The 21,171-nt window shown below is 40.2% G+C and overlaps 1 protein-coding gene across 3 annotated transcripts in view; it reads right to left on the reverse strand.

Annotated features, from left to right (window-relative positions):
• Positions 1 to 20,831, reverse strand: part of cad (carbamoyl-phosphate synthetase 2, aspartate transcarbamylase, and dihydroorotase) — a 61,662-nt gene extending 40,831 nt beyond the window's left edge. For 2 of the 3 annotated variants that reach the window (XM_042332928.1, XM_042332927.1), the window contains exons 1-7: positions 20,691 to 20,831; positions 13,463 to 13,602; positions 10,475 to 10,604; positions 8,793 to 8,935; positions 6,042 to 6,183; positions 3,990 to 4,161; positions 1,794 to 1,979 (exon numbers count right to left, since the gene is read on the reverse strand). In XM_042332928.1, coding sequence (XP_042188862.1) covers positions 1,794 to 1,979; positions 3,990 to 4,161; positions 6,042 to 6,183; positions 8,793 to 8,935; positions 10,475 to 10,604; positions 13,463 to 13,602; positions 20,691 to 20,799 — 1,022 coding nt within the window. In that variant the 5' untranslated portion in view covers positions 20,800 to 20,831. Of the gene's footprint in view, positions 1 to 1,793; positions 1,980 to 3,989; positions 4,162 to 6,041; positions 6,184 to 8,792; positions 8,936 to 10,474; positions 10,605 to 13,462; positions 13,603 to 20,579; positions 20,606 to 20,690 lie in introns of those variants that run through there. The other variant, XM_042332929.1, reaches the window with a different exon arrangement.
• Between the last annotated feature and the right edge of the window lie 340 nt (positions 20,832 to 21,171).

Consider the following 21,171-nt stretch of genomic DNA (forward strand, 5'->3'; position numbering starts at 1 on the left):
ACCATATTAAGCGCATAAATAACTTTGACTCATGTGAAATAGAAACACCTGCACAGAATGGTTGGGTCAAATGGCCTGCTTCCATGCTACACGTTTAAATATTTGTAAATACAATGTAAACTGTTTTCCTAGGATTTCTAGTTAATCTTCGTGCAAGACTATAATGCACCATCCTGATTGTTTGTTATACAATTTCGCCCCTCCACCGGATCCTGAGGCAATTATTTTTTGTTAAAAATGGGCTTTTTGTCCAACTTCTAAATCAAAAATATTTTGCAAAATGGAAAAGGTGTCTGCAAGTCTCATGACTGAAGAGTAAAGGGAGTTTCAAATTCCAGAGTTGGCTGGAACTACATTTGATGACCTCAAAGACAAATTATTGTACACAATTGGCTTTAGTAACACTTTTTGGTTCACTATTCCCAACAGACACCACCGCTGGTGTGTACCCAAACAGGTAGAAAAAAAATACTGTGTTAAATGAAACCAAAGTCTCAAAGCTAGCAATCCAGATCTTTTATTAGATCTTATAGCTTTAAACAATACTTTCATGGTCTTGATCAATAATAGGTGTGATGTTTCAACAATGTTAAGGACTAACAGATCAGTCCAGTGTTCCATGAAGCAAGCTGCTGTAGTTGTTGCTGTCTATTGAGTCAGTTATTCTCCATCACTGAAGCTATCAGTTTTTGGTGCGTTTGAATAGGTTTCTGCATATCTGCGCTCCCCCAACCCTCATAGACAATTCCATGGCCGTGTGAGCAGAAAGTATAACCGGTAGAAAATACAGCCACCGCATTCACATCAATGCTGAAATGCTTTCCATGCTGCACCTGTTGTCAGTGAAACTATAGCAACAGAACTTCATAACTGGAAACACTTTCCAATAATGAAGTATTGATTTTTTTTTAAAAGAAATATTCTCACCCCATCTGCAGTGAGCTTCCCATTATGTACTGGCAGTCACAGTGACCATGAAAGTCTGCGGACGAAGTGTGACATTAGATAGTCATGGGTGTTGAAGTGTGAGAATAAAGTCTGGAATTCACACGAGTGAACCAGTTAAAACTTCACTCCTCAAAAAGATTTTTGTTTTCAATAAAGGAGAAAAGTGCAAATATTAAACAATGCCTTTTGCACATTTGCTAAACAAAGATAATGCAGGATAGGGACATCATAAAGGCATTGATGTCATCAAACTTTAAGCCATTTATTCTGGTCCACATCTGAGAACGGGTTTGAGGTTAAATACACTGAACAGCCTGGAACGTTTTTGTTAAGTCTAACTTTATGCTATCTATTTACACTGAAACAGAAAATGTTTCACAAGTAATTACTTGTGATTAAAGTGCAGTGAGTGGTTTGGTAGGCAAGTGCAGCAGCACGATTCCCTAAACATCCATAATTATTCCAGATGATTTTTCTTTAAGATCCTGAAAGTCCATTGAAAGAACAGGTAGAAAAGAGCTCAATTTAAAGCCTCATCCTGAAGATCATACCTCCAACAATTCAGCACTGATCCTCAAAACTGCAAATCTAGATAAACAAGCCCCACATCACCCTCAGTCCTCAAGTGGGGCTTGAAACCACAACTTTTGACTCCCAAGCCAAGCTGATGCATTATCACACACGAAAGTCAACAGATTATCAAAGTATAATCATGCTGAATTAATGCAAGTCTGTGCACTAAAATGTAGACAACAGCTGCACTCCAACCAGATTGTCCAAAGACATGGAGATAATTGTTTCTTCTTCAAGCCCTACACTCTTTGTGACCAAACAAAACTTCTCACCTGAAGAATGGTTTTGTGTTGTGAACTATTCCCTCATTGGACTGGTCATTAGCATTGGTGAAGAGAACCGACCAGTCGTGTGGTAGAGTATTTGGATCAACAGCAAATCCGTGGTTCTGAGAGGTGATGTAGCATCGCTGTGTATCTTCATGGATACAAGGCTGGTTGTGTCCACGATTCCCATACCTGAAACAGAAATCAAAACAATGCAATTTCTTACTGGTACATTGTCCAGGTCAATCAATGATCATCAAGTGATCAAGCAATACTGCACCAATATACAATGGACAGAGGTTTTGGAACCTACCACTTTACTGCACTTGACATTTTAAAATAGGCGTCCAAAATACCTGGCTGGACTGAAATATTTTCTGTCCTAGATTTTGGAGAAACAACTCCTGCCCTAATCCTCCCATCTCTCATCCCCTCCACGCGGAAAACACTTCCAGTCAGTAAAGTTCCCAACAAGCTACCTCAATGTGATAAACGAATAATTAGAATAAATCTATCATAAAAAATAGTTTAGAAATAAACAGGCGGTCAACTGGTAACTAACCAAAAAAAAATCAGAAATTAAACACTGCCGTAGGAGTGACTGGAAGCAGCATTTGTATATTTTTGACTCGTCAAAGACACTGTTTTAACATTACAACGGCCCGTAAAACATATTGAAACAAACACTGCCAGGGCACAAGTTAAAATAAAAGTACAATATCCACACATTCCCCAATGACTACAAGAGCCATGTAATAGAGAAACAGATTAAAAAATGATTTTAAAAAACTAGATTATTTTTGTATAATAGTCTCAACGTACCTGGAGAAAATATCAAGAGGAGACGTCAAGAAGCCCAGGAGCAGTGATAGCCACTGTGCTGAACAGCTGAAAGACTTTTAGAGCTCACTCACCCAAGATTCAAATTCAACCATGAGAAACTAATGGCTTTGAGTGTAAGATATCAAACCATCCCACTTCACCTATGAATGAGTGTATCCAAATTGGTAACACAATAAAGGCAGTGAAGTCTGCGCCCTCTAAAGAAACAGATGGGGATTGTAAAACCTTGTTTCACATGAACACCAACAGTCAACAGCGGAGGTTTTATACATTCGAGCTGAATTTAAACCGGCGTCTTGGAAGTAAAAGGTCAGTGTGCGAACCCACTGCACAACTGACCATGGGAACGAATCACTGTTTTAGTAACTAACATTTATTTACACAGCGTCCATCCCATTACAAAAAACACTCAAACCAGTTTACAGAATGAAACAAATTAGAATGTCACGTAGCCACAATGATGTACCAGCCACATTTTAGCAGCTATTCAGCAATGACAACCTGGAACTACCTAATCAAATTCTGCTAAGAGGCAAAATACCAAATACCCTTGTTGTCATAAACAATATGTTCCCAGAACTCCTTCTTGGTAAAACAAAAGGAAAGTAAACACTGATACAATGAGTGTTACAATAAATTATTATTATCTTCTCAATGACATAGATGAATAACTCTGATACTATTGAAATGAAGTGCTCATTTACGTTTTGCTTTTCATATATGAAAAATGAAAAAGACTGGATGATGAAAAAAAATCAAAGCCGGGCAGCTGAATATTGTAGTTATAAATCGTAGTACTGTATTTCAGAAAAATATTGATTTTGCTGGTTTGAAAACCTTGAGAGAGTATGCAAGGCAAACAGCTGTTCAGGCAGTATTCTGCAAACTTCCTATCAGTACAAATTCAAGTCACAACACAATCGACACAATTAAAGACACAATAAACCCTATTAAAATCATAATATTGTTCCTCTTGAAATATTTTTAACAATCTGCAAATTGGTATTATTGCACCCAAACCAGGGTGGGGGGGAAAAGATGGCTGAAAGCGTGGTCAAAGAAGGTCTTGAGAAGGAGGAGAGGGAAGGGGTGAGTCAAAGTGATTCCGGGATGGAGTTCCAGAGAATGGATGCAGCTATGCAGAAAGCCCGACACCTGATGGTGGGATAGGGGACATATAGCAGTCCAGTGCCCACTGTGTTGGTGACTCACTTATCAATCTTTATCAAACTAATCCAGCACTTCTGCCAGCCTATTATTGATTTTCAGTCATGAATCACCACTCACTCAGGATGCTCTGGACTTTAATTGTCACAATAACCAACATTTGTTTTCATCTTTATTGAGTGGTTTACTTACTTCATTTTGTATGTTTTGGCTCCAATCACTATGGAAAGGATCTGATGACCCAAACAAATTCCAAATAACGGTTTTGGATTTTCTTCAGAAACAATCTTTTTGATATTGTCAACAGTTTGCTGACAATACATAGGATCTCCAGGCCCATTACTGAGAAACAGCCCATCAAATTCTGTCAAAAAAAATCAATTACGATTAGTGAGAAGTTTACAGTAATATTAACAGTACTTGCCTCAAAGTAGAAATTCTATGGTGTTCATTAATTAACTCTGAATTTCAATCCAATAGATCAACTCATATCTGAACACTACATAACTACAGTAAATCTCACACAAGCTGAATCAGTTGGGACCTTGCATTTAGTATGAATTATGTCAAACTTGCATAGACTATGACCTCTTTAATGAGACTTGGACAGATATCTTTCAAATTAAATAGTTTTCTTTTAGTAAATAACGTTATGGGATATAGTACATAGGCAGTTTGGGACATATGTGCATGCGACTGCCAGGAAGGTGGAAGGCGAACTAGATGGGCCTTGGTCTTTTTTCGTCTAGCATTTCTTATATTCTTATGCTATGTTCTTATGTACAACTTAAGCGATTATACCATTTATACAGATCAGACTAATATGAGTTTTACTGTACATGCCTGCATCTTGACTGAACTTACGCGGATAGAATCAGCGAAATTTCAGAGATAATATTGAATTGAATGTAATGTAACCAGTAACCCGACTTTACCAGCAAACATACGTGTAACTAGTGATGTGATTACATTTGTGTTCATTCAGATACGGATGTAGTCAGAGCACAAGGGGAAGAACCCTCAAAGTGATGATCATCTCATTGCACGTCTCCCAGCAAGCTGGTGTCTCCTAGGAAGTAAGAGGCAAATGATAGCCCTCCATGCTACTTATGGAATTATAGCTCTTCAGTGATCCATAAGAATGCCTTTCCTCCTTCATTTGAAAATATAAATCTTGTTGGTTGTCTATCCTGACATTCATACCATGTGTTTTCTCTGTTATGTTCAAGATGAAATGGAAAGTGTGAGTGGAACTTTGCAAGATCTTTCACTTGACAACGATGCCCCCATAGGATTTCTATATACGTGCAAGTGTTAACTATTGCTTTGTAAACATTCAGCCGTGTTTAGTCTTCAGTCACTTTTTCCCAGGCAAATTGTCACAATTATCCAAGGCATAACTTACTATTTCTATTTGATAATCCCAGCTGAACTATAGCTACTTTACATTTATTTAATTTCCCAACTGCGTCAGTTTTCTCTCCCCTACATGCCCACACCACACACAAAAATCCAGAGAATGAATTTCTCATTATTTCACTTCAAAATAACATTTGCCTGAGCTCTCAATGACATTTTCATGACTGAGTACTTACTTGGCATATCTAGGTCCAGACTTTATTGAGGCAGTTTCCTTTACCAAGGAATTGCTCCAGTACCAAACAATCATATTACATTGCTCACAAAACCACAGGAAAGAACAGAGATAAGATTAAGAAGCCGAGCTCTACTCACAGCTTTCACCCCCTCCCTCTACCTCAGGCATTCACTGATGCTGACAACCCTCTTACGCTCTTATCTCTCACACAACTTATCATTCAATTGAGAGGCTGGACGATGATGGTCAGGAAGCTGTTCAACAGTGGTGCCAAACCCAATCCTACCCTTAACTAGTGTTCAGAAACTAGCAATCTTCAGTATGATCACTTGATTAGCAATCCCGAGTGGATGATAGCTACATGAGGACATTTTACAACATCCCCAGTGAAGCAATTGAACACTGGACCTTCCAGTTCTGTATGGCTCAAACCGTAAGACAGTACATATGCTCAATCCACTCCGCACACATTTAATGGAAAACTATTTTAGAAGGAATAATTTAAAATCTTTTACACAGCTCCAAAATGTACTACCCGAGATGACTGAATCATACAGAACTGGAAGGTCCAAAGTTCAATCTTTCCTACTGGAAATGTTGCAAATGATGAAGCTTTCAATGCTAACATGATCCACTTTGATGCCTACCTTCACTATGAAGAGGATAATCCCATGGTACCACAGTGACACTGGCTCCTCTCTTACACAGACATCTGATCTGGTTGTATTTCATCCCGCAGTCCACTGCCATGATTTTCACATCTCCAGAGGGATTGTACACTTTGGGCACCTATTAATAAAACAAAAATAGCTGATGCACATCATCCTTGCAATTCAAGGCACTCAGAAATATTTTGTTGTCACTGACACAAGGACAAGTAAATGCCTTTTCCTCTCTGCCCCTCACCTCCCACAGTATCACCCCATTTTGAGACAGTTGTACAAAACAGAACACAATAGATTCTGGTATTTTTCCCCTAAACTAATTTCTCAGTTATGAGCCTGGATACTAAACATTGGCACTCTATTTGACTTCTTCTGGGGGGGGCAGGAAGCAATTGGAGGTAACCATCTCGGCCTCGGGATCCGTTATTGTGAAGCGCTCTGAGATGCCAATGGTGTGGAGGGAGCTATATAAATCCAAGTTGCTGTTGTTGTAACCACAGGCACGGGATGCTGCGAGTATTTTGTAACAGGATTGAAATCAGTAGGAATGTTATCTTATTTTTTTCTTCTCAATCCAGTATAGGCTGGGGAGCCCAACCCTAGTAATCCAACAAAGGTCAGGACCAAACTTGAAACCTTCCTGCAGTCTGTATGTTCTGTGCCCTTACCCACTGGGCCAATGGGAACAACACCTTCCTTCTGTAAACTTATTTTCCCATTCATACTTTTCTTGTTGTTATGTCATATCGTTCAGTTTTTGCCTTTTTCCTAGTCCTTGCCCTCCATCAGGCTTTCTGATTCTCCTTATAATTTCTTTTAACAAATTTCAACTTTCCTCAGACCATTTTCACAATCAAAAAATATACTAATCTCCAGTTTGTCTCTTTCCGATGCCGAGTCCATTCTTTTCTACATCATAAAAATGTCTGAGCTCACCAACAATGCTAATCCACATTTACAATATTAATCTAACAAGCATTGTATTTTCATGATGCACTCACTGCATGCCAGAAATTAGGTTTCAGTCAGAAAGTGATCAGACAGTATTTGTGTCCTTTTTGATTTACAAAGGCAAGGCAAGCAGTTGCAGTTATTGATTCATAAAAAGACAAAAAGTGACAAAAATAAAAACACCAATCAACCTTTCGATGCATGGCAAGAGAGCTATTCATAGCCTGCTCTGCAATGCGGCAGTCTCTTGTCAGTTTTTAGTGACAGTGCTGCAACTAGACAAAGGTGACTTAAAAAATGTAACCTTATATATACACAACTACAAAGCTGTGTCAATAAAAGAGTTCTAACGATTACGGTAAAATTCATAGATCTGACTCTTTAGCAATTGGGCAGTGGTTATGTGACCTTCAGGATCAAACAATCAGAACTCATTTGATGGACAGTCACTTTGCTGATAAGATGGTACTTCAGAAAGGTCAAAGATTGACCTAGTTACTTCTGATCAATCTTTAACATACTGAGTGAGACTCAATTGGCTGAAAACAAAAACCCTATGGAGCAGAGCTTCAGCCAGAGACCACATTTTAATTGTTGTGGCGTTACAAGATTTGGGTACAAAACGATAGATATAAAAAGATTAGATTTTACAACAACAACTTGCATTTATATAGTGCCCTTCACATAGGGTAGTGTCTCACAGTGCTTAACTGTGGTGGAGCCTGACATTGAGCCAGGGGGAGTTGACAGCTGGCATAGTCGAAGAGGAAGGACTTAAGGCATGATCTGAAAATGGGAAATGAGGAAGCAATATTGACTCCTGAGCCTGTCGCAATATACAAAAGACTGTGAATTGCTCTCTTGCCATATATAGCCAACATTAAATGTTAGAATACAGTAAAATGTCAAAATAAATAACATTAAATAAACAAAAAAAACTTAAATGACAGAGAAATAGAAAAAAAAACACATCCACGTTAAATAGTAAGAAATAGGCACAAAATCTCTTTTTTTAAAAATTGCATAACAGAGGTTACAGTAATAATTCTAGTTACCCCTATCTGAACATCTTAGTACATGACGACTATAATATCATGGAGTTTGAGTAATAATAATCCTTGCATGTGATATAGCACTTTTTACATCTTCATAAGTCTCAAAGTGCTTCACAGAATAGACTGTAAAGTGAATTGAATGTATATTTGTGGGTAAAATGCGGCAGCCAATTGAGCACAGCAGTGTCCCACAAACAGTCGTGGATTGAAATGACCAATTTGTTATTTTTTTCTTTAAGGATTATTGTCAGGCGTGTGGAGTAAGGAAACTTGTCCAAGGTTTCACCCTGCCGGGAATCAAACCCAGGTCTCTCGCTCGCAAAGTGAGTGCTCTAACCGCTGAGCTACAGAACTCCACATTATTGATAGAATTTAAATACAGATTTTATATACATGATTGTGCTCTACATTTTTAAGCTAATTATACATTAATTACAATTATACATCAGCTAAAATCTTCAAAAAACTGATCCTATTTCTTCGACTTCATCATTTACAGATGAAAGATTACAAAATAATGCACTGTCTACAAAGTGAATTAGGAACAAGGCTGGATGTGATTATGTACAAAACATTGAAACAGCTGAGAACATATGCAAAACAAAAAGTTCATTGTTGGGAGTTGTTAATATGTAATGCTAACCCAGTTTAAAGCAATCCAAATGAAATTGAATGAATTGCTGATTCAACAGAGGGAAAAAGAATAAGTCTTCAGCAGAATCTGTACCTTTACGGAGACCTCTTTGACCAGATGTCTTTTGTTTGGATCATCATACGCAAGTTTCTTCTCATCCGTGCCATCCATCACAAGCTTTCCAAGCAACACTCCCTCCTCCCGGATCTTCTTAGTCAAACTTCTCGTATCGATTCCTAATAAAGTCAAGACCCACATTGGTATACTCCATCAAATCTTAGGACTGAGATTTATTACTGTCCTACCTAGAGAACATTAATATTAACTCAACCAAATATTTTGATACTATTTTTTCGGTCCCACTAATAATATTCTGAATGCATTTTTTAAAAATGCTTCCTATACAATGATTAATAATGATCTTTCATAAGGCCTTTCTACCCAAATCTATGACCTTGCATCAGCTCATCAACAACAACAAAATTATATTTGTATAGTGCCTTTCACGTCGGGAGGCCGTCCCAAGGTGCTGGACAGACAGAGCTGAGGGTTGGGGTGGGGGAGGATGGAGGGCAGTGGGGGGGGGGGGGGGGAAGCAGGGAGATCGAAAGCACGGTCAAAGTGGAGGGTCTTGAGGTAGGTCATTCACAAAGTACATTTTCTTCCAAGTGAAACCCTGCCTTTTTAAATCTCAGAAATAAAAACAGCTTGTGAAACATATTGGTGAAGCAGCATAAAATTTTAGCATCTTCTTCTTGGACTCAGATTTTAATTATTGTCTTCTCATTAACATACAACTTAAACATAGATATAATGCAAAATGTTACATTATACATTGAAGCCAGACTACAATCTTAGATAAATAAGTCTTCATGGATTTTATCTGTTCATTACCAAATTGGTAACTCATTAACAGCCACCCAAAGAAATGTCTGGTCTGAATTTGGACATGTCTGGGGTAACTCAATAACAACCACAGTGTTGAAACAGAAATCGTGCCGGTCAAGGCTTCAGTTAAATTATCAACGTAATTGCGCATGCAGTACTTCATTACTGCAGTTGGTAAGTGCGCATGCGGTGACAGGTCAAGACTTTGTTTCTCACACGTGTTTCAAACGGATTACTGAACATGCATACTTCAGTGCAGTCGAGAAGCGTGCATGTGGTGACAGGTCAGGGCTTGGTTTCCTGTGGAACACTGCACCTGCATATTTCAATATAGCCAGTAATTGTGGTATTGTAATGGCATTAGGAGTTAGGAGAGAAGTTGCCTAGGATGTACGATTATTCGGGACAAGAAAGCGTCATGATTTAGCTGTTCATCCAATTTATAAAACACGACTAGTGCAAAGAAATCTAAGTGTTTTCTGGTGGGAAACTGAATAGGAATCAGATGCAGGTACATCTTAGGCAATTATATGATCTATAAATAAACTCATGCGAGCTTAACTGTATGTTTGAATTGTCAAGTCTGATTCTTAGTTCCCAAGCAGTAATCAGTTATAGATTTTATGATCTAATCTGTGAGAATCAATTTCGGTCACTCAACCAACTTAAAAAACGGTAAAACAATAAATTAAGTTGAACGCAAAACAATTTTAATAAATTAAGCTGGTTAGTTACTGTAGAAACAGAAACCCTTTGATCCAATTTCCTCCATGAAGATCACTTTCTGGCCTTAAGTAAATCTAGCTCCACATTTACTTCCATTATCTGAAATATGATCAAAAAAGTAAAAAGGAACAAAAATGACAAAAAGCAAACAATATCCTTACCTTCTAGTGCTGGAATTCCGTGCTCTTTCAGCCACTGATCCAATGAACGAACTGAACTCCAGTGACTGGGATCTTGGGAATTTTCACCCACAATCAGTGCTGCAACATGAATTTTGGTAGATTCGAACCACTGAAAAAATAATTGAAAAGAAAAATAAATCTACACAGCTGGTTCTTTAAAAAAAGCATCTTTGCTGCTAACTCAATAAAACCTTCCCACGTGCAGGAATCCTAACTTTTCCTTTACTGAATGGAAAAGTTCTAATGCATAGAAATAGCAGTAACATAATGAAAAGTAAGCCTTAAACAAAATAAATTCTCCTTCTCTCCGCAAGTGAATACATACTTAAAATGGGACAAGTGCAACAAAGTACCGATCTATCTCACTGGTGAAACGATTGAGCACAATTAAAACAAATGAATTTACGTATAAACCTATCAGATGCTGCCCATACACATCTCTGAGCAAGTCAATTTAGATCTCAAACATTTAAAAATTCCAATTGGTCAAAGAAACAGATGGAATACAAGTTCTCCAAGATACTAACTTGTGTGAAGGGCGCTATATAAATGCAAATTGCATTTGTTTTACACTACAATACAAATTTAAATTTATATAGGGCCTATCATGTTGGCGCTGACGATCCTGATACAACTAACTCCCTAAACAAGAGAGGGCTGATCCTCTCCCACTATCAGATTGTGAAGTGCCACATCGGAAACATTAACCTGTTTTTCTCTTTTAGATGCCGGTCAACCAACTGTACATCCTCCGGTTTCAAATTTCAACAATAACTTTATTTATATACCGCCCTTCACACAGGGTAGCATTTTCAGAGCGCTGAACAATGGCAGTTTGTCACCGAGCTGGGGAGGAAGGGGAGGTGACCGTAGGTACAGTCGAAGCGGGAAATTCCAACTCTCCAACGTGCAATTTGAAGATGGGCAAAGAGGGAGCAAGGCAGAACAACAACAACAAGATTCCATTTATAGATCGCCTTTCACGTTGGGAAGACATCCCAAGGCGCTGTACAGGTGGGTCAGGACCCGAGCAAGGGGGGAAATGGTCAGGGTGAGGGGAGGGAAGGGAGGGAGCGAGGAGGGGGTAGAGAGTCGAGAGGGAAGCTGAAGGCTCGGTCAAAGAGAAAGGTTTTGAGACCGGCCTTGAAGGAGGAAAGGGAGGAGGCGGCGAAGGCACTGGGGGATAGAGTTCCAGAGCCTAAGGGCTGAGACTGAAGGCCCGGCCACGGATGGTAGGGTGGTTGGGGCGGGGGATGTGGAGCAGACCGGAGCCAGAGGAACGGAGGGTACGGGCAGGTAGGTAGGGGGATAGTAGGTCGGAGAGGTAGGACGGAGCGAGGCCGTGAATGGCCTTGTAGGTGAGGATGAGGATCTTGAAAGAAGGATTGAGGCAGGGAGTTCTAGAGATTCGGAGAGTAGTGACTGAAGACACAGTTCGAAAGGTAGGTGCTAGGGCACAAAAGGATTTGTAGGCGAGTGTGAGGATCTTATAAATGATCCATTCTTTGACAGTAAAGCCTGGCAAGGACTGTTATGATGGAGGTGCAGAGTTTGGTACTGGTGAAGATAGAGACAGAGTTTTGAATCAGTATGAACTTTGTGAATGGTGGAGCTCAGGAGATCGTCGAGGAGTACAATGGAGGAAACAAGACAAGAGGTGACAAAACATGGACGAGGGATTCAGCAGCATTGGCTGTGAGATAAGATTGGAGACAGGCAATGTGCCAGAGGTCCACTGATTCTTCCTTTCCAATCCCTCACCAACAAATCTTTGAAAGAGAAAGTTGTGGAGCACTATCTTCAGTCCTCTGCTTTTCACTGTCTGTGGGTCGAAGAGTCCATCTCTATATGTTCACAGGTAACACCCAACTCTACATTTCTGCCCCTGCCATCAACTACAGGATTACTGCTATGCTGAGAGATTACCCATCACAGACCCGACTTACTCCAAGCCAACATCTGCAAAGCTGAGGCTCTCCTGCTCAGATCTCATCAGTAGTCTCCTCACCTCAGAAGTATTAAACTCCTCAGTTACTCACTCCAACTATTAGAGTTAATGCAATATGTTCAATCCTCACTCTTATTCAACCCTTTCATCCAGGTTCTGACCAAATCTGCTTTCTTTGATCACCACAACATTGCCCGCCTCTAGCACTACCTCACCCTCAATGCAGCAGAAACCCTCATTCTTGCTTTTATCACACCCAAACTCGAATTTTCCAAGCAGCTGCTCACTGGTTTTCTGAGGTCCAATCTCGACAAACTTCAGACTATCCAGAAACCCTATGTCTGAATCCTCTCCTAAACAAGGCTCTGCCAGTCAATCACTGTCATCCTCGTACAACTCCATTGGCTCTGTATCCCCCAGAGGATCCATTTTAAAATCCTTGTTTAATAACCTTCAAATGCCTCCAATGCACCAACCTTACTCTGTGATCTCCTGGCAACCCTACTCCACTGCCCACTCTCTTCACTAACTCTGACCTACTTAACCCCCCTCCACAAATGGTAAGTGAACTGTCAGCCACTTTGCCCCTTCCCTTTGAAACGCTTGCCCAAAATCCTTCCACTTTGCTCCCTCCCTCTCTGCGTTCAAATCCCGCCTGAAGACCTACTTTAGGAATTGAGTTCCCTGGGTCAATGAGAATTCTAACAAAAATTCCCGTTAGCCACATCCCACACCCCTGTCCCAGCTTGGGGTCCTGCTCACGCTTTATAAAGCTCTTTGAGATGTTCACCCACTGTGAAAGGGGAGAAGTGAAGAAAAATAGCGTCACAGTAAACTTTCTGTTGATTCCATCTAAATATAAGAGAATAACATTTGACATTTAATCAACAACAAACTACATTACATACAAACAAGAACAATGGTCTCCTTATAATCTACCATATGCAAATTTATTTGATCAATTATAGATTAAACTGATCCAAATCTAGTGTATATAGCAGTTAAAGTTTCCTCTGTACCTTGCTGAGCCCATATTCATCTTCTTCATCCTGTGGTATCCCGTAGTTCCCTATCAATGGATACGTGAGCACAAGTATTTGGGAATTATATGATGGATCTGTCAAGGCTTCTGGGTATCCTACCATACCAGTCTGAAAAACTAAGAAAAAACACTTATTTGTAGCTGTTCATTTTTAATCCATTTACATCAACTACCTTGTTTACATTAGCACTTTCGGTTGTCTTTCTCTCCTACTTCTGTATATTTTAAGCCATTATAGCCTACACTTGACTAACATCAAATGGCCACTTACACTTTAATTTTGTTATTTTTTTTGGTTTTCAAGCTATTTCCACTCTTTCTGGTGAGCATCACCATTAACAGCCTCTTCCTACACAATGACTAACAATGACTTGCATGAAAAGGTCTCCACAACATGTGAACTCTCCCTTTCTTGTCGAGATAACATCTCAACTCTCGCTCTGCATCACAAAACATAACCAAGAGAAATATGCCGGACGGAGAATCACTGGTAGAATATCCCACATCAAAACACCAAGTCTTACTGGCACAAGTAACTTCTAATTAATCTCTCAATCCTAGGAGCTGCCATTTTTAATGTAAAGGTCAAATTAACAATTTCAAGATGCATTTCATCCTACATTGTAATGGGCAATGCGTAATGATTGGTGCTCTGTTCTTCAATTAGTAAACTTAAGACCTCAAATGTCAGATGAATATTATCAGTTTCACAAATCACTCGTCAATCTTTGCTCTGCTGCAGATTCATGTAGAATCTCCTGCAATTGTGAGCAGGGCACTTTCATCTCATCAGTAGTGGGATACACAAATACGCATTCAGATAATTTTACAACTGAATAAGCTTCTTTTGGCTATTTAATCCTCTTTCATGCCATCTATATCTGTGACTCTAGCCACTTTGCATTCAAATCTGATATTTTATCCTGCACTTTAACTATCACATTTCCTACAAGATGCGTCTATCTTTTGTCAGCTCTTTATAAGCTCTTGAGTCAGCAGAATAGTTCACTGCCATCATTTATCATGGCATACCAGGTTGCAGCTTATTAATAAGTCTATGTGCTGCAACACCTATAAACTTAGAACAGATTCCTGGAGGTGTACAATTTTATCAGGATATGTGTATGGGCCAGTGATCAACTTGGGTTGTATCATCTGTTCAGTAAAAATCCCTATTATTGGGTTGCTACTCTTACTTCTCTCTGTTTTTTTTTGTTAGTGTCATATCACAAGCGCTCTGAGACACTACCCTCCATGGAGGGCACTATAAACGTGCAAGTTGTTGTTGTCTCTGAATTTGTAAGAGACAACAATATTAGTTTGTGCCATCACCCCAAATTCCTTCATGTGCTAAGATCTTTACTTACTGTATGTATCAACCTATTTGTAGTGCTAACAAGTACCAACTGCCAGTTTACATTACTGTGTCAATACACACAAGTCAAGGTTATCCTTCACATTTCAGTTGCCCTTGCCACCATCTGTAACAACAGCATCCGAGAAAACAGCTTGAAAACATAAGTAAAACAAACTGAATTCAAGCAGACACAGTTATCTTTGACAAGATAACTGTGGGAATCAATTACTAGGAATGGTGCACAAAACAAGACTGCAATGCAAAGGAGTATTGGGAACTGTCTTTACTCAATGTTTCCTCCTCCAAGCTACCAAGGTTTTGGATTTCAACTACCTTGCTAATATACCTTCTGGAAGTTGCCTCATAGTATCGATGGCTTTGGAATCGGTAGCTTTAAATACAAGCATTTATACTTCAGGATTTTTTTCAATAAAAATTGGAAAATAAATAAAAAATCTGCATTTTCTCTGGTTGTAATCACATCAATTAATACAAAAAAGGTCATTTTGACAAGAACAGTGGTTCTAGTTATAAAATGAAAAGATCAATCATCGATCGATTAATGCCAAACTACTACAACGAACATTGGTTACCATAAACATTAAAAAGAATTAACATTTTAGTTAAATTTGTCTGTATAGTACGAATGTCTTATTCGGTCTCTAGGTTTTAGTATAAATACCGTATCACAATAATTTGTGAGTTGAAACTGCAATGCCCCATTTTAGAATTGTTGTACTGTAGGTCAACTTGCCAAAGGTTTCATTGCTTGCATGATTTGGTTGGAGCTATTTTCAATTCAAGCTGTCATTGAATTTATTTTACTTCTACTTTATTTTACTAATAAAGACGAAATGCCTGCATGTGTGCGTATGTGTGTCTGTGTGTCAAGCCAATAACTTAATAATTGATTGACATAGAGACATGATTTATATCTCATCGGAAAGGCCTTGCAAGCAGGAATGTCATGGGCAGACTTTTTTTCCGGAGATCTCCTATCGTTGATGAGCTATATTTAAAAATGCTTTAATTAAGCCCCAAAATATGAGGTTTGCATGGTATTTGCAACAAAGTAGCGACAGAGAAAACCATGGGCATATTTTTGGGGATCTCCTATTGTTATATAAAGTGTTATTGCATTATTGACTTGACACACAGACATTTTGTCTTTATTATAGATAATATAAAGCAATATAATACAACATAAAGTATAATAATATAAAGTATAATATAAAATATAATAATCTATATTAATAAAACGACAATGTCTGTCTGCACTTCAAGAAGGATCTCAATAATCGATTGACGTAGAGACATGATTTATACCTCATCGGAAAGGTCTTACATCTGAGAGTGACATGGGCATATTTGTTTTCGGGTATCTCCTATCGTTCATGCGTTATTTTCAGTTTTGCATTTTTTTGCTGAGGTCACACCTGGTGGCTGCTGAGTCAAAGTGGCGCTGTGGGACCCTGTGTCACAGAGCACGTACGTATATACTCGCGCACTGCAGTTACACCTGATAGTCGCGCCAGCGGACCGTGGCGCTGTGGCATCCAGCATCACTGAGCATGCACATAGCCAAGCGGCGGGAACAGAATAAAGAACACAGACAAAGCTAAACCACAGCATTACATTTTTAAAGCGACGAGTCCTCGCAAAAGGAGTCCTCGCAAAAGGCGTCCTCGCATTTAATAAAACCATTCTGTTCACTACTCTGCACTTAGCTCCCATCAGTCACACAGTCTTTTCCAACAATAACATCTTTAATTAATCTTTCCATTTTCAAACCAGATAGCGTACTGGTTTGTTGAGTCTGAGGGCGAGCCCAGGAAGGTTGAGGAGTTTAGATCGTAGGAGTGAAGACGTTGACAGGAGCCAAGGAGTATGGCTTCTGTCATGTCCATACTCAGCTGCAGGAAGTTTTTACTCATCCAGGCCCTGATGTCTGCCAGACAAACTTATAGAACATCGGTGGACCTGGAGTTGGTACTGAAGGAGGCAAAGTAGATTTGTGTATCATCCGCCTACATGTGAAAGTTTACCCCGTGTCTGTGGAAGACATCGCCCAGAGGGAACGTATAGATAAGGAAAAGTAGAGGGTCAACAATGGAGCCCTTGAATACTCCATAGATGACTGGGCGGGGGTGGGTGGAGAAACCATCTGCTGAGATGAAATGGAGGCGGTTGGTTAAATAGGACTCGAACCATGTGAGTTTCGGGTGGGGGGGGGGGGGGTGGAGTGGAACAGAGCCTAAGGAGAGAGACTGCTCGACCGTGCCGGCCAGCAGGGGGGAGAGAAGGAGAAGTTGAGTGACCAGCAGCTGGGTGGGGAGAGGGGTCGAGGCAACAAATGGTGAACTTCATCCGGGCGGGGGTAGTGGCAGGAGCCGTGGCGGAGGGAGAAGGCGGCGAGGATGGTCTGGGTGGGGTGGACGGGGACACGGGGAGAGGACGAGGCAGCCAAGCGGATGTTTTCAATTTTTGAGGCGAAAAAGTCTAGGACCTCTTCGCACTTGGTGTTTGATGTGAGTCATGGGTCAATGAAGCCAAAGAAACCAGATGCATTAATTTTGAAGCCATATTTGAAAACGCAAAGCTTGGCTATGATTCAAAAAATAGAATAATGCCTGAGGGAATGCCGAACTTTCCCTAAAATATCAACCCTACTGCAGCTGGTGCAATAACACATGGAACAACATGTTAAGCATTGTCTAGTTCACATTTCAAATCCCTTTGTGAAATTTAGGTTAGGCAATTTTGATCATTGTCCTCTTACTTTGCAAATCAAATGTTACAATTAAATTTACATCAAACATTGAACTTCATTTCTAACCTTGCTTGTTGGGTATATTGTCTACTTAAAAATATGGCTCCTTTTGAAGTCTAAGATTATTGGTAACTGACTCAAATCTAAGAGTTAGAAGAAAATGAACAGTTTCAACAAGAAATAGAATCACAATTTTAGTCCTCACCCAGGTAGAAGGGAGGATTAAAAACATTTTTTTTAAATCTACCCTTTCTTTGAATAAATCCACCCTTTTTTCCAGTTTATTCTAATATAATCAGTTGTAATGGCATGCTGTGGTTAAACAGTTTTCAACCATCCTTCATTTCCAAGTATTGTCTGCTGGTATCCTGGAGGTGTGGTGTTGACATATGCAAGTGGCACCAAACTCGGGGTAAGATAGCTATGCTGCAGCAAGCTAAAGTTTTATTGCAAGTAGCAAACCTTGGAGAGACTGGACAAAGTAATCAGCTCAACAGTTTCCTGATGAAGGACCTTATCTAAAACCCAAATCAATATCAGATCAAAGTGAAAAGTTTTGAACAGTATTAAGCCACTCCATAGGGTATACACATACATCAAAATGACATCCATAAAAATGGACACTGAATAAGCAGTCTGACTCAAGGCCCCATGGATGGCTGCAGTTCACTCAAACTGTTATGAGATTTGTATTAAACCACAATGTTGGAGCAGTACGCTTCACCTGGGAATATCCAATATTGACAGCAAGGGCTGGAACTACAAGAATTCAATTTCCTAACAAGAACACATTATTCAGCACAATCACCCCCCAAAATATCTAATTTAAACTCTCAAAAATGTAACACAGCACTTTCAAACTGACCTTCTGTATGACACAAACCAAGAAGTGTACTAACAATTTAATACACAGGTTATAATCACAAGATTATCTAACATATGTACGTTGCAATTTGGTTAATTGAATATCAGCTGAATAGTTTGGTTTATTGAAAAGAATTTAGAGCTCCGGAAACGAGTTTCCTCTTATGCTTAGTCCAGTTATATGAATAATTTGGTTTATTGAATAACTTCTGTCAAATTGAGTGTTCAATAAACGGAATTTCACTGTATAGTGCACGTTCCAGTTACCTCTGGCTTCTTATCATCCAAACAGCAGAATCATTACATTTATCAATAGGCAGTAATTCCAGACTGTCTTCCATTTATATGATCTATTTATTTGAACCTTTATCAACAAAGGTATATAAAAAAGAATTAAACACCAAATACAAAAGTTATACCGGTTGAGAGATATAAAGCTCTCTGGGACGCTACTCTGTGTGAGGCGCGCTATATTGTTGATCGACAAAGTCTATCATACATTCTTTCAGCAGGGTTATATAAACAAGCTCGAAATCAATACTCATCTTTAACAACAAGGTCACGTATTGTATTTAGCAACAGAACAGTAATGGAATAGTCCAACTAATCTGATGAATTTATTGTTTGGTTAACATTTGCTCTCTGTACAAAACATCTACATTGACACACAGGCAGTATTACAAATCCACACTTCTTAAATTCTTAGCTTTGCAGTCATCAATTCAAATTTTCCCTTATTTTATTATAAATACCATATTCAAATCGGAGAAACCTCAGAATTAAATGCACTGGCAGATTTTAGAGGGTTGAGAGAAACAGAAAGAAGCTTACTGAAAATCCAAGGTACATCCTGGTTTTGGAAGTAGAATTAAGTAGAAAACATTCCTTAGATCCAAGTAAATTCTTAAAAAATGTTTTGATCATGTGCACAACCCTTTAAGACCAGGTCAGGTTTACAAATCAATTTGCTTGAACTGAAAGGCTTCTTGAAATCTATACCAAAAATTGAGTCACCTAACAGCAAATTCATCTGGACTTTATCTAAACTTTTCACAAGGGAGTGAAACCTAGGTCATCAGTGCAGAAGATATGAACAACAACACAAATTACATTTGTATAGTGCTTTTGATCTCGGAAAGACATCCCAGGGCACTGGACAGTCAAATAAATCAGCACCCAAGAAGGGAATGTTTATGAATGAAACACTGAAGTAATCGACATGATGTACAGTACGAACTGTGCACATTGAGTCTCGATCACTGTAGTTTGTGATCAGTTTCAATTTACCACCGTTTTTATTTAGTAACATTTGGAAAATTTGCAGAATAAACAATTTCAAGGGTTTGCTTTGAAGTTTCCTTATTTAGTTTAATTTGACAGCCTGAACTAAGTATGCCTACAGCGTCCGGGTGGGTTGGTTGACAGACACAACAGTGTAAGCTTTGGGAGGGGGGGGGGGGGCTTATTAACTGTCTCAAATCCTGTAGCTCAGTGGTTAGAGCACTCGCTTTGCAAGTGAGAGACCTGAGTTCAATCCCAGGCAGAGGGCGAAACCTTGGGCAAGTTTCCTTACTCCACACAGAGCCTAATAATAATGCCTCCAAAACCAAAAACAATAATAAATTGGTCATTTTCAATCTACGACTGTTTGTGGGACATTGCTGTGCGCAATTGGCTGCCGCGTTCGCCCACAAACGTACAGTCAATTCACTTTACAGTGTGTTCTGTGAAGCGCTTTGGGACGTCCTCCTGACATGAAAAGCGCTATATCAAATGCAAGGATTATTATTATTATTATTATTATTATTATTATTATCATCCATTAGTTACAACACAGCAGGTTGGTAACCACAGTGACATCCTCTTTCAACCTCTCCCGCACCAACTCCGCTGACTGGAAGAGCTTTTAAACCCACGTTAAAAAAACAACCACCCCCTCTGGTGTATGTTTCCTGTCCGGGTCTCCTCCTGAAGCATTACTCGTCGACCCTTTGCCCCGAGCAAAGGAAAACACACCACGTGGATGACTTCCCTTTCTGTACCTCCAGTCTCTGCTCTGCGGTGGACAAAGCGATGCTTTCATTCAGAAGTCAAGAGGATTACCTGCACCTCCGTTGCCTCCTCTCCCCCCACCCACACCCACCCCCCCACACACCCCCCCCGCCGCCGGCCACCCCCCACACCCCCCCCCGGCCACCACCCTCACAAACTTACCCACTTCGCCTGACACGGAGGCTCTGGCCCCGAAGAACGTGCCTTTGAAAGAAGAGCCGTCCTGTAAGAAGAGGGTACCGGTCAGGTGAGCGGCGAGTTTGCCCGGCATGGCTGGGCTGGGGCTGGGCTGGTGCTGGAGCTGGGCTGCTGGGCTGGTGCTGGTGCCGGGCTGGAGCTCAGCTGGGCTGGTGCTGTCCTGGTGTTGGGCTGAGCTGTGCTGTGCTGGTGTTGGGCTGTGCTGTCCTGGTCCTGGGGCCTAACACGTGAGCTCCACGCCGCGGATGGAACGCCGCGGATGGAACGCCGCGGATGGAACGCCGCCTGGGAGCAAAGCAGCAGCGCGTTCTGCCCCGAACAATGGGGAGGACGGACCCGCAGCTCAGAGCTCAGAGCCGCAGCGGCTCTCTCAGGGCACCACTGAACCCTCCCGCGCGCAGAGCCCAGAGCCCGCACCGCACTGAGCCTCTCCTCCTCCTCCTCC

Source organism: Callorhinchus milii, unplaced genomic scaffold, assembly GCF_018977255.1.
Source record: "Callorhinchus milii isolate IMCB2004 unplaced genomic scaffold, IMCB_Cmil_1.0 Scaffold3, whole genome shotgun sequence".
Lineage (NCBI taxonomy): Eukaryota > Metazoa > Chordata > Chondrichthyes > Chimaeriformes > Callorhinchidae > Callorhinchus > Callorhinchus milii.